Source organism: Tympanuchus pallidicinctus, unplaced genomic scaffold, assembly GCF_026119805.1.
Source record: "Tympanuchus pallidicinctus isolate F22 unplaced genomic scaffold, pur_lepc_1.0 scaffold15, whole genome shotgun sequence".
Taxonomy (NCBI): Eukaryota; Metazoa; Chordata; class Aves; order Galliformes; family Phasianidae; genus Tympanuchus; species Tympanuchus pallidicinctus.
Window position 1 is genome coordinate 8123635 of NW_026294669.1, and position 13530 is coordinate 8137164.

The window sequence follows — 13530 nt, forward strand, 5'->3', positions numbered from 1 at the left end:
CATCTCTCTCATGATTGACATTAAGCTAAATGAAATGCTTGAACAGTTTATTTGCCTTTTGAAATTATATCCACGCAAATGAAGCGTGGAACTTGGAAGTTACATGCAGCATAAGCTAATTGCTGAAGAGCATTTCTGCTTTTAGACCTACTCCATCAGTTGTTCACGTGCCATCTAAAGAGTCACATAAACTACTGATTTTCTAAACTGAAAACCATCTAGCACACATATTAGAATTCACCACTTAAGGGATGGAAACGGTCATTCAATAACTTCAAAAACAGGTATCTTTTTGTTGTCAAAAATTTGACAACCACTTGGTCTCACAAACTAAGCAGAGAGAGATTTGCTCACCAAATGTTGTTTTGTTCGCACAGTGAGCAGTTTAAACATGCTTTACTAACAAACGTACCTTTTACAACACAGATCATTCCCACCTCAACATCAAAAATATTCTTATAAGCCAACTCAATTTTACTTTCAAAGACTGGTAATTTTCTAAATAGAGTTTTTACTTAGCTTTCACTTTCTCCTGCACAGACTGAATATTTAGAAAACAGCAGTAACACTTTCTTACCTCCTTTTCCAAATATACTTTTTTATCATCCAGTGTATTATAAAGAGTAAAGAACTGCTTTGTTTCTTTGTGAGTTGCTGAGACTGCAAAGAAAAAAAAGGTAGAATAAAAGAGCATGAGTAAAACAGAACCTATATAAGTATTCCACAGGCTTTGTATAATACACTGCTCTCAGTAATGGAACTCACTCTTTAATACATTCTGGAAGAATATTTCCTCTGCATTTGAACCTCCAGCAGGGTTTGGAGCTTCCAGATTTTATGAGAACTGAACTCCAAAACAACACTGATGAATGTTTAATCCCAGCTACTGATAGACCTTTACGTACATTATGCAAATGTACATTGGCACTGTCTGCTGTGCTTCCTTACCACTGTCCACTCATTCTTCCTTCACAAGCTTTATCTTTAGACAATACAGGCTGCTGTGCTGCTAACAGTTACCCTAGATAACTTGTCTCTGGTGGGTCACAGATTGCAGGGGTACAGACTTTCTGACAGTACTGTGTGCAAGAAACCAGAGTACATTAAACTGCATCTTCCAAGATGTGAATGTGCAAGATGTTCAAGGAGGCTTTAAAACAGTGAAAGCTTTTTTTCCCTCTTTACAGTTACATTTAAGCTGATAGAATTACACGCTATTCTCTTTTCAAAAAAATGTTGTAGGTGAGCATATCAAATGCTGGTCACAGCTCAGTGGGGAAAGTAAGGCTCAGACGCACCTTTCATTTGGGCCTACAAGCTAATGATTGATACTCAAGTCTCTGAAGTGCTCACCTCTTCTTCAGATCTCCACTGATTAAGGAAACCTAAGATGGTGGGAAAAAGCTCAACGGAGAGGAACAACTGGCAAAAATTATTTCAGTTAACATATCAAGCACTGTGTAGAATTCTGAACCAAGAAAACAAGTAGGGGTTTAAAAAGATCAAATGACTTAATGATATAAATCATTCCAAATGTCACGAGTAAGCTAAATTAGACTGAAATTGTCATATTAAACTCTAACAGCTAACAAGTTGTCGTCTTTAAACAAGACCTTTTTCGAATATATTGGACTAAGGTTTTAATAGAGTCACTAACAGACAGCACAACTCTCTTGCCATGTCATAACATTAAAAATCCAGTTTCTTAAAGGAAGTCCTACTGCTTGATGATGTTTTCCAGCTGAAGCCAAACAGCTGTTCACATCCCAGAGTTGAATGTTTTGGTGACAGAAAATCAGCACTGACTACTTCTGCAGCATGAGTTGTGAGCAGAGAGCTTTTCCACTGCTGCAACTGACCCTGTATTCTAAAAAGCATACTGAGCACTCAGAGCCTGAAAGCATCAATTCAGGAAAGGCTGGGATAGGCTGGAAAATCAGTAAGGGCTGTTCAGCACACTCTACAGAGAGACTTTCCAACTGCTGCTGCTTTGAAATCTGACTGCTGCTTGAAGAACTGCATGAAGAGAAGGACATCCAACAGGCTTATACTGTTTTGATTACTTCTGTTTTTGCAGGACTTTCTGCCAAATTGAAGTGTTTCCCAAACCTCTCCTTTCCTGAAGCTCCTCCTTATCTTGTAGCAGCACTGGCAGTGATAATAATATACGTATATACACACACCCACGTTTATATTTAATAGCATGGAATAGTGAAACTTAGAAGCATTCCAGAACAGAACCACTGAGGTTGGAAGGTACCTGTGAAGGTTGCCCTGTCTAAAATACCTTGGACCCAGAAGTCCAAAAACCTGTTTTTGGCAATTCTAAAGATCTTCTGAAACTGAATGAAAAATCTCCTAAGAAAACAAAACAAAACAAAACAAAAAAAAAAACCCCACAATTCTCAGGAAGATTTGCTACAAATTCTCAGCTCTATTTTCTAATAAACATTAGCCTGGGTAGAGCAGGTTCCTGGCCAGAAGACTGAGCACAGCATTATTCTAAGTCACTGCATTTATTTTGTGCTACAGAAAACAAAGTTCCAGGAAATTCAAAGCAATCTAAACCTACTTCATTTGTATATAGCAAATTAAGGACTTTCTAAACACACTTGTCATTGATCTATATTCCTGAACCTGTTACAACCAGAATTTACTCCAAAAATCTTGTACGTCAAGTTTTGCCCACAAGAGAATTCTTATAGCCAGCTTATAAAACGTTGAAAGTAATGTATATAACATGAATATCAAACCACCCCTAAAGTCCACAGAATTTGCAACTGCTGTTGTTACAAACCAGAAGTTTAAAATGCAATTGCCCTCCTTCTGGGGCTTTAGCCTTCAGTAGAATGTTCCTGCTTGATATACATACCCTGACTGTAAAGTTCAATAAATCTCTTCTGATACTGTGTTAGCTCTGCTCGGCTGGGTACTTCATCAATCTTGCGCTGTAAAATCGCTATTTCTCTGTTTCTTCGTGCCTGAATAGAAAGTTAGGAGGGGAGAAAACAAAGCCTCTTCTTGTTCTCTTCTTAAAATGGATGAAGCCCCCCACGCAGTACTTTCTTACTAAACAATTAATGTTTGTTGGTTTTTGGTATTTTTTTTTTTTTAAGTGTTGGCTGAGGCACAATATTATTTTGTAAATGATTTGTGATTTTTAATTTTTTTTTTTTAATTACAACAAAAAGTAAAATTAGTATTAAAAGTGACAGGGTAAGAAAAAAGTTTAATCATTTTGTCCAAGTAAGTTCACAGACTTACCAACAATAGCCGTATCTTCTGGAGTTTTTCTTTCTCAGTTTTGTATTGCTGGTCTATGAGCTTATTCGGCTCCTAGAATTTGAGAACCCAAAACAATTGTGGATTACAGTGACAAATGAGAGCTGCAATTACAAAAATGTGCAGGTTGAGTTTTGTCTGTATTTGTATCTACCACTGAACGGCTCCCACTAGAACACCATCATCGCTTGCTATTTTTTTAAACGATGATCCAAAATCTACATTTAAAAATTTGAAACAATTTTCATCTTTCACTGCAAACAGGCTAACACTTTGAGATTTTAGTTTTTAAGATTTGTCAGTTGTTTTTCCACTGCTTGCAGTAGTTACACAAAATGAAGTGTACCCAAAGATACTCTGTAACCACTGTGCAAACATTTAGTGTACACTCAGTGTACACTTTGATTCACCAGCAGGGTTCAGAGAATCATAGAATGGTTTAGGTTGGAATGGACCCCAAGGATCAACAAGTTCTAGACCCCCCCCACCCCAACAACATCCAGAAGGATAAGGATAAACACAGCCCAAGACAGAACGCAAACCCTCTGATGTATTCTACACTTACTGCAACAAGCATGGATCACTTTCTCTTCTTTAAATATTTAAGTAACATTTTCATTTTTTCATGCTGTGTTCAGAAGGACAGCAGCATCACTGAACCCATAATCTACCTGATTTCTGGCACATAAATATATCAAATGTTTACTCATCAAAACAATTAAGTCGAGTGTTTCATTTTCTGTTCATTCATTATTCATTGACATCAGTACGGTCGCACTGTGTTACACCTAATTTCAGACAGCTGCTAACATATGCAGTGTTCTGAGCCACTGAAAAATTGTGCCTCCATCCTTCAAATATATCCACCTTAAGGGAAAAAAAAAGACCTCCAGAACAAAAGTATTTTCTGAGGAGGACCTGTTTACGCTGTAAATATGCACTGCTCATAATACAACACTCAGAGATTCTTCTCTGATACTACAAAAAAAAAAAAAGTAAAAGAGACAAAAATACACATGAATTTGCTCCATGCGTTGTAGCAAGAAGAATGAAAAATACTGTGGTGATTTTTATTCTATTGTACTTTATTGTTTACCAGCCTGAACTGTGGCTTTACCAGTGGTGGAGAACAGAATTGTTCAGAAATTGCAAAAGGTCTTTTTATCCTAACTAGAATGTGCCCAAGTCAGAAAGACATAAAACAGCATTTTAAAACACAAATTGAAATAAGCTCTTCACACATTTGCTATTTACCTCTTCCTCCCCATTTTCTGCTGCCTCAGCTTTCAAATTCTCAATATCTTGTTGAAGCCGCTCCATTTCTTCCTATTTAAAAAAAAAGAGTTTATATTGCTTTTAATTGAGACCTACTCTCTAAAAAAGGGGATGGCAGGAGGCTTGATATCATACAAGTGTAACAAAGGTGGTGCTGACAATACGCATCAAAAATTTTGAAGACCCAAAAGCAACTCCTGCCCCCAGGGTTAAGCATGCTTTACGACTCATTACATAAAATTGAATATCTACTTTTATCAAACACAGGAAAAGATTTATTTCTGACTTGTAAATATACTTGCAAATATACTCTGCTAGGTATAACATTCAATGAGTGACATAGAAAATGAAAAGCTAAGGAAACAAGTAAGGAAACTAAGGAAAAATACTACAACAGCAACAGCATGACACAGAGCTGCAATGCATGCTATTCCTAACAATGAATGAACCTAAAGTTAGCTGCAAAGTAATTTCCATCAGAATTCTTCAGAATTTTCCAAAATGTTCGTATAAGAAAACTAGGTTTCTGTGCTCAGTATCTACCAGAGTGCAGTATGCCTGTTCACTTCTTTTCATTCCATTAAATTCCATCCCCTACTGTTTAAATAGATGAGAATGAAAACAAATCTCTCTGATCATATTTCTAGGCAGCCCATAAACACAGCAGTAATAAACTACAATTAAACAGCCAAGCTGAAACGCTACTCTGGAAACTGTAACACATTTATCTCAGTTTTTGTATCTCTAGTGGTTTGCTCCAAAGCTAGGGGCTTTCAACAAGATTTCCACTTTGACACTGGGCTCCTCAGGTCATTGCTGGCTCATCTAAGAAGATAGAATGGGGGAAATGGGAAGAAAGGACAGAACAGGAGAAAGTATTACGCTTGCTTACCGAGTTGTAAACACATTGTCTTCTAAGAAACTAAAACTTACCCTACAGTGTGCTTTAAATTCTTGCTCCTGGCTTTTGAGGTTTTCATTCATGGCTACCAGAGTTCGCAGATTCTGTAACACACTAAATTTGAAGACCAAGCAAAACTGCATTAGTCTTCATTTCTAATTTAAGCAGACGGAGAACTAAAAGACATCAGAACAGGCTTAGTTCTGTACAACTTTACAGTAAAGTCCATGTAAATTAAAAATCCAAGTATCATGAAGTACAAAGAAAAAAATCTAATACTACCTCAGTATTTTGATGTTTTGTGATATTCTAATCTCATTACTGTGGAAATTTTGAGAGAGCACAATATTTAATCCATGCAAGATTAAGGTTTCAAGTATAAAGAATATCAAAATAGGAAGGCCGCAAATGCGTGTTTAGTGTTACTTGTGCTTTTGCTTTATTTAAATATCTACAATTACTTTAACTACAGATTGAGATTTTTCCACTCTGAATTAATTACTTGCTAATCTTCTGACTAGTGGAAGAAAGCTAGAGAATTTATTTTTCTAAAAAATAATCCTTTGCTTAGGTTGAAAAAGCAAGACATAACGAATGACATTTTAAAACCATCATTTTTCGTAACTTCAAAAGCTACAAAGGAGAACATGCAAACTTACCTGGAATCTGCTTGGGATTCTATTGTTTCTAAGGCTGCTAGTTCTTTGTCCAGCTTTTCACTGTAACTCTTGACCTAAGAAATGTAATTAATAGTAACCCTCATAACAGTATCACAAAAAGGTCTCCCTTTCTAGGTAATGTAATAAATAAAATCAAATCAGTTTCTTTGGGACCAGAAAAGTAGAAATTTACAAACTCAAAACTTTCTTAACATAAAAGTTATCAATCAGCTTTCCCATTTAATACATCCCTCCACATAAAACTTCTTAAAAGAATTCTCAGCTAGAGTAAGAGCACAGAAAAAAAAAAAAGATTACCTCACTTAATGTCTTTTTTGCTTCAGTACATTTTGCCTGTAGATCAGCACATTTAGCTTGCAGCTATTATGAGGAGAAAGAACAGAGTATGATTCTAAATCCATGATAATTTCATCTGTTACACAGAATAGCAATATTTGAAATGCTGATAATGGGTATCTGTTAAACAACAGGCCAATCATCACAATCAAGGTATTTTCTTGTCCAAGTCCATTTCATTCTAGGTAATCTGAACAATTACTAGCAGCAAATACTTTCCACCCGTCCTTCTTGATGTATTAGATTCTAGAATGAACAGCAGCTTTTACTTTTCTGCTGGAATCCCTTTTGTAACTTATTGGACTTAATCACTGCTGAAGTTATTTAGCCTGGCTATGATAGCCAAGTTCCAGGCAAAAAAGAGAGTCCCATTTTTCACTTCTCCAAATAAGCTAGGGTGATTCAAGACTTACATAAAAACATCATGAGACCACAGAACTGTCCATACCAATAAAGCAAGTGGTTATTTGATTTTATTTTGGGAAACTATGGAAAATTCATTAAGTAGGGAGTTATCAAAATGCCACAGACTATTTCACTTTGTCAGATAGCTTAGTATCACACAATCACACACACACAGAATCACAGAATGGCCAGGGTTGGAAGGGACCTCAAGGTTCATGAATCTCCAAACCCCCTGCCACATGCAGGGCCACCAACTTCCACATTTAATACTGGACCAGGCTGCCCAGGGCCCCATCCCACCTGGCCTTGAACACCTCCAGGGACAGGGCATCCACAACCTCTCTGGGCAGCCTGTTCCAGCACCTCACCACTCTCTCTCTAGTAGAGAATTTCCTCCCTGACATCCAACCTAAATCTCCCCTCCCTCAACTTAAAACCACTTCCCTTTGACCTGCACTTATCAACCCTTTCAGAGAGTTGACTCCCCTCCTGTTTGTAGGCTCCCCTTTCTCTAAAGTACTTACAGTTTAATGTAACATCACAAGCAGAAACAACAGAAAAAGAACAAGGGGTAGAAAAGATAAGCAGAAGCGCTGCACATAAAGAAATGCATGTTTGGCTTTCTGATTCACTTCTTTTCCTGATGTTTTATGTTGCCATTCACAGCGTGGAGCTGTGACCAAACACCTTACTCATTCTTATCCATAGGGAAATTTAGAACATTTTTTTTTTATATTACAATTTTTATATTTCTCACCAATAGGCCAAATTTGAGCTAGTTAAAAAAAATCCTAATTTAAGCCCAAAGTCCACATCTCATGAAAACCGACACAAAAATTAAAGAACTATTTGATAGGAGAACTCTTGCCAGAACTTACTGCAGTACTGCAACAAGAATTTCACAATCACATTTTAAGAGGAAGTCTTGACTACCACTGATTTCAGCTTCTTCTATCTTACCCCACAAAAGTTGCCTTTGGCAAATGGCAACAGAAGATCAGCTAGGAAATTTTTACTTTAGTAAAGCGATGAAAGAATTATATTTGGCTTACAGCTGCCAGTACTTCCTTCTGTACAAAAACGTAACACAGACTGTTATGTACTGAAAATAACCAACACAGAATTCAATGGCCCTCAACTGTTAAAATGGCAAAGAGCATTACAAGACTAAGGAAATATTTATGTATTCCTGTGGATACAAAGTTCATCTGGAAACTAAAAATAGGTTTCTAATTAAGGACTCCGCTATTTATCAGTACATTATCAGAGATTTACAAGCTCATTTTCTCTCCACTGCAAACTGCAGCCTTCTCAGTAGTGTGTGGAAAGGAAGCAAATACATTTATGCATACACCAGGAAAATGGGTAAAGGAAGTGACTTGCACCAGAAATTAAAAGGTGATCTGCTCAGCATACACCAAGTTACAGGAATATTCTCTATTACTACTTCAGCAGATACACTATGCTACAATTTTGCAGAAGGTCAAAAATATCTACTCCAGAAAAAAAAAAAAAAAGATTTTGAACATCTCAGACACTGGGGATCCATCCTGCTTTCAGGATTATAAGAATACAGCATAAAACAGCTGCAAGACTCACCCACAACTGCCAAGATCACTTACTAGTCTCTCCTGCCATCCCCCACATTTATCAATGTTTTCTTCTTTGATCCCCCCACACAATTCTTACCTCTTCCAGGAGTTTGGTTTTCTGCAAAATCTGCTTATTTAGAGATGCCACCTTCCTTCTGTGTTGCTGAGCAGCTCCAAGCCTTTCTGGTCGCTCCTCAGCAGAAAGCTCAGACTGCTAAAATAAACAACAGTAACAGACTATTGAATCTCATGTCAAATGTTTTTTGCCTCTACCGTAGCTTAGGAGATGCCAAACTGGAGCACACTTGAGATATTCCTCATCAAGAACTGTGTCCCATGGTCCAACAGAAACAATGACTTATTACACCAAGGTAAGAAAGCAGTCAAATAACTGAATTAAGTCCCAAAAGATTAGGTAAATTAAGTTAGTGAGGTGCTGTGGGAATGGATAAAAATACTGCAACAATTAATTAATTGTAGTATACTGCATCAGCAATACAGTTAAACCTACTAGGGTTTTTAAACAAGGACAGCAGCACCACAAACAAACCCAAACATGCTGAAGATCCTCTTAAGCAGCAGCATTGCTTCAGTGTGAGCATGCTTCAGTATGGTATTTCCTCAACTTCTTGAACAGGAGATTATCCATACCTCAATACGTAAATCCAGAACTCTAAAAAGCATCCAACAGTTGTCTTTAGATACTGAAACACTGGCATAGATGCAGCAAACTGAATGACAATGACATACTCAGTGAGGTAATTACATTTACCTCTCTAAGCTTTTATTTATTTTTATTTTACTTTTGTGAAGTAATTCTGACATTTAATTCTGACATCTATCCTAACAAGTCGCGTACTTTCTTTCCACCTAATTAGGAAAAGAAATAATGCCTCTAAACAACACCTGCAACACTATATTAAAAAGATACACACCAAGATTTACTTCCCATATTACCAGGGATTTGATCAATCCCTTGCACTCAGTTCTCGTGAGGCCACAACTTGCACACTGTGCTCAGTTTTGGGCCCCTCACTACAAGAAATACATTGAGGCCCTGAAGCGCATCCAGAGAATGGCAATGGAGGGTCTGCAGCACAAGTCTTAAAAGGAATGGCTGAGGGAACTGAGATTTTTCAGTCTGGAGAAGGCTCAGGGGTGACCTTATTCTCTACAACTCCCTGCAGGGAGTTTGCTGCGAGGTGGAGGTCAGCCTCTTCTGCCCAACTAGCAATAGAACAAGAGGGAATGGCCTCGAGTTATGCCAGGAGAGGTTCAGACTGGATATTAGAAAAATTTCTTCTCTGAAAGAGTGGTCAGGTACTGGAATGGGTAGTACACACATTACATGCAAACCAAGAAAACTGGAAATGGGAGAGAAAGTAATGCTAGCTAAAACAGTCTGAGACTGATCTTGCAAAAATAAAATAAATAAAATAAAATAAAATAAAATAAAGTAAAATAAAATAAAAATGAATCCATATAGAACATAATTGGCAACACACAGTTCCAGTTAAATTCATTAAAGTCTTCTGAGGAAGTGTATGAAGTGCGGCCATACCCCTATTTCTCCTCATTTCTACCATGCACATATTAATTTTAATTATGCCCCAGATAAAAGAAGAAAGAGAAGTAGAAATCTATAGCATTAATAAAATATTTAGGTTTTCTCTACTAGAAATAACTTCCCACATGGCATTATTTGTAATGTAAAAATTGCTGTGATGAAAACACAGAAGGAACAGCTTTTTCTCACTGTACTTTTTACGTCCTGCTAGAAGAATTCAATCTGAATCAACTGTTTTTCCAATGTTTTATAAACATGATCAGAAGAAAAACAGGAAAGCAATTGAGATTACTGTCAAATCCACAAAGAATGTAGATCAATACGTTTTGCATTCCTCCCTATGAACTTGCACTGAAGGTCTCAAAGCTTCCTCTATGAATGGGAATATCAGTAAATGATCGGAGGGATAATCCCTCTAGCAGTAAAATTCAGTGCTACTTCGCATAATTATCCTTTAAAAAGCTGCAATGGATGGGCTAATAAAAAAGCTATAATTCCTTTGAATTTACAAAGTTAACCGGGTGAGCAGAAAGCTGCATCCATTGATCTTCAGCAAAAATACAATCTTGTAAGAACAGTCTTAACAAATGGCAAAATCAGATCTAGATTTCTGCTTGCCAGCTCTCTTCACGGGAAATGCACCTGTGGATTCTGTTAAAACTTTGACAGACAAACAAGCACTTCCTCCGTTCTTCAGACTATGAATAGTTACAAGGGGTTAAAATTATTAGAACAGTACATGAGTGCTGTTGTTGCTTTAATAAGCTGTTTGGTAACATCCTTAGTTCTCTTTTCCTGGTGTATGCATGCACACACCCTTTTTTTTTTTTTTTTTTCTTTTCAAATCCAGTAGATTTGAAAAGCGATATGTTTTTGGCTTGACTTGAATCAGTTCTTACTTCCCAGAGTATTAATCATTGTTCTACTGTAATAGTCAAGGTCTTGCTGCCTTCTCTCAGAGCAGAAGAAATGTAACACTGAAATATGACCCCTGGACTTCTGTTCTTCCAATCTTTTATAATAAAGAAAGGCCAAGAATTTGATATAGACTCTGTTGAGTTATAGGGTTTATCTCCCAAATGGGAAAGCTCCATACCTCATAAGTGTCAACAAAAAAGAAGAAATATGAGAAGACTATTGGACAAATAAGAGCAACCTATAACTCATCACTGGCAGTGATGTATTATATGTATTAATTGCTTGAAGAGCTAGATTTTCTTCTCACATTACTGTAAAGAAAACAATCACAGATGAACACAATGAGCGGAGCTAATATACGCCTCCGACTTTTAAAGCAATAAAAATTTGTCTTTTTTTATAATACTAGATTGAGAATGACAGATCCAGAACAAGTGATAATTGGAAACAAACTATTTCTGTACTTAACGCTATAAAAAGCATTGAGTTTACATCTCTGATTTCAAAACATAAGGGCACAGGCCCTTTATCCCTAAAGAAGTTTAAGAAGCTGCTTGACATCCAAGATGCTTGTGAATGTAATTCAAAATACACACTCTGCCAAAAGGTTATGCATGTTTAAGTCTAACTGAAATACTTCCCTGAATCCTGACTGTACTGTCATACACAGCATATATAAAACAGCATTGTTTTAAGACAATCAAAGCAACTGATTTGGAAGCTTTAATTAACAAGCTATCAATCACGACTTGGTAAATCTTAATCAGGAAACACACTTACCTTTTCAGCATATTCTGATACTATTTGCTTGATCTCATCCGACTGGAGTCCAACTATCTGTCCTACCGTGCTTGCTGTCAACTTGCCCTGCAATTGTATCAAAGTGACAAAATACTGAGAGTTTTGGAACTGCCTGTTCTTTTCACAGGGCAATTTCACCATGCTCTGAACATTTCAATCAACATTGAGATCAGACAAAATAATGCCTTTTCTTCTGAGATATCATGATAAACTGAAGCAACTCTTAAATGTGAATTTCTTCCCATTCCTCTCACCCAAAGAAATTTCAAGAAATTTCAGTCTAGTAGTTCCATTACATATAGATTTACTGCAGGCAACTAGGACTTTTAACTGAGAACACAGTGCCAGTTGTTTTTTTTCCAAACACGTTATTCTAATGGTATTGTTTCTAATATTTACCAGCACTTCGAAAAATACCATGAAATGCATACAATTTTCCTCCACTCTCCCCCATAAAATGATTATTCAGCTGGCTGTCTTCATAAGATGAATAAAATAAGTTCATACTGTATCTCAGGTAGCTGCACTGTGACATCTTTCCCCTTAAATTCTCCGTGTAAATAACAATTGAAAGAGGCACTTGTTTCAATTATTTTACCAGGATTAAGTTATCAGCCTCGTTAAGAATTACTGTCTTCCTAATACAACCATCTTTACATGCACTCTCTTCATGAACATTTAAATGCATAATAATTCCAAGACTTTAGACTCACAAGTAACTTGATTTTAGGAATAATTACCATAAAGAGTGAATGACAACTAGAAAATAAGTGCCAAAATGATAATGTTGTACTGCTTCATTTTCCAAGAATGAAAACAATTCAAGACTGGAGAAAACTGTACTAAAATTTGCATGAATATCCTCACCCCTGTATCATAATAGTACATCATATCCACGTACTACGGAGCCTGACAAAGTAGAAACACTGATGATGAATATGAACTGTGACTGCTAAAACATAACCAACCTCAATTTAAATAAAGCTGTATCAATTTTAGACATTGTTTACCTCTTCTGTTGCCATTGCAGCCATTCCAGTCATCAGAGTTTTAATGCGAAGCTAGGATAAAAGAACAGGTATTACACAAATCTTCTATTACCTAACTTATCTCTGACTATTGACAGTGGCAGATGTATACAACTAATATAACATAACGTGTATTTTAATGCATGTAATGGGATAGTAAATCTGTGAAAGTTAATTCAGAGGTGTTTGAAACTACCAAATACAGAAAAACTCTTTATAAGAGTACATACTGTAAGTTAGCCTGCAGCTCCTGTATCAACCCAAACCTTTACCTCCTAAAAATGCTCAGAGTCCAAAGTAGAATTTACTTTTTTGTTACTGAATACCAATAAACATTTAATTCTGGGACAATGACTTCAAGTTCCATATTCTCTTCAGGAAAGCAAGCACAGAAATCTTCCTTCCTGAAGCGAATGACAGTGATAGAGGAGATCAGTGATAACTGTTTCCCTCCCCACCAGTTAGTTTCATCCACGCCTATTTAGACAGATGACACACCTCTTCAGCTGCCCGAAGGTCATCTTCATCACAAGGCTCAGCTTTTCCTGCTGCTGCAAGCCCTGAGGGTAGCATAATTTTCTTATCTTCAGTCTTTTGAAGAGAAATTAAGAAAATATTAAATCTAATTCCAGTAATCTAAAGTATTAATACAGATAGCAAGGAGAAAAAAGAAAATAACAACAATAAAAAAACCCAGATCTACTGTGTTCCAGTTATGGAAACATTTCAGCTACTGGAACAGCCT

The 13530-nt window shown here is 36.7% G+C and overlaps 1 protein-coding gene across 4 annotated transcripts in view; it reads right to left on the reverse strand.

Annotated features, from left to right (window-relative positions):
- The window catches only part of CCDC93 (coiled-coil domain containing 93), a 56364-nt gene that overhangs the window by 6543 nt on the left and 36291 nt on the right, over nt 1–13530 (reverse strand). For all 4 annotated transcript variants that reach the window (XM_052675812.1, XM_052675811.1, XM_052675813.1 and 1 more), the window contains 11 exons: nt 13284–13376; nt 12768–12818; nt 11737–11823; nt 8569–8685; nt 6436–6498; nt 6118–6191; nt 5491–5572; nt 4537–4608; nt 3265–3336; nt 2873–2981; nt 578–660 (listed from right to left, as the gene is read on the reverse strand). In XM_052675812.1, the coding sequence (XP_052531772.1) occupies nt 578–660; nt 2873–2981; nt 3265–3336; nt 4537–4608; nt 5491–5572; nt 6118–6191; nt 6436–6498; nt 8569–8685; nt 11737–11823; nt 12768–12818; nt 13284–13376 (903 nt within the window). The remainder of the gene's footprint in view (nt 1–577; nt 661–2872; nt 2982–3264; nt 3337–4536; nt 4609–5490; nt 5573–6117; nt 6192–6435; nt 6499–8568; nt 8686–11736; nt 11824–12767; nt 12819–13283; nt 13377–13530) is intronic.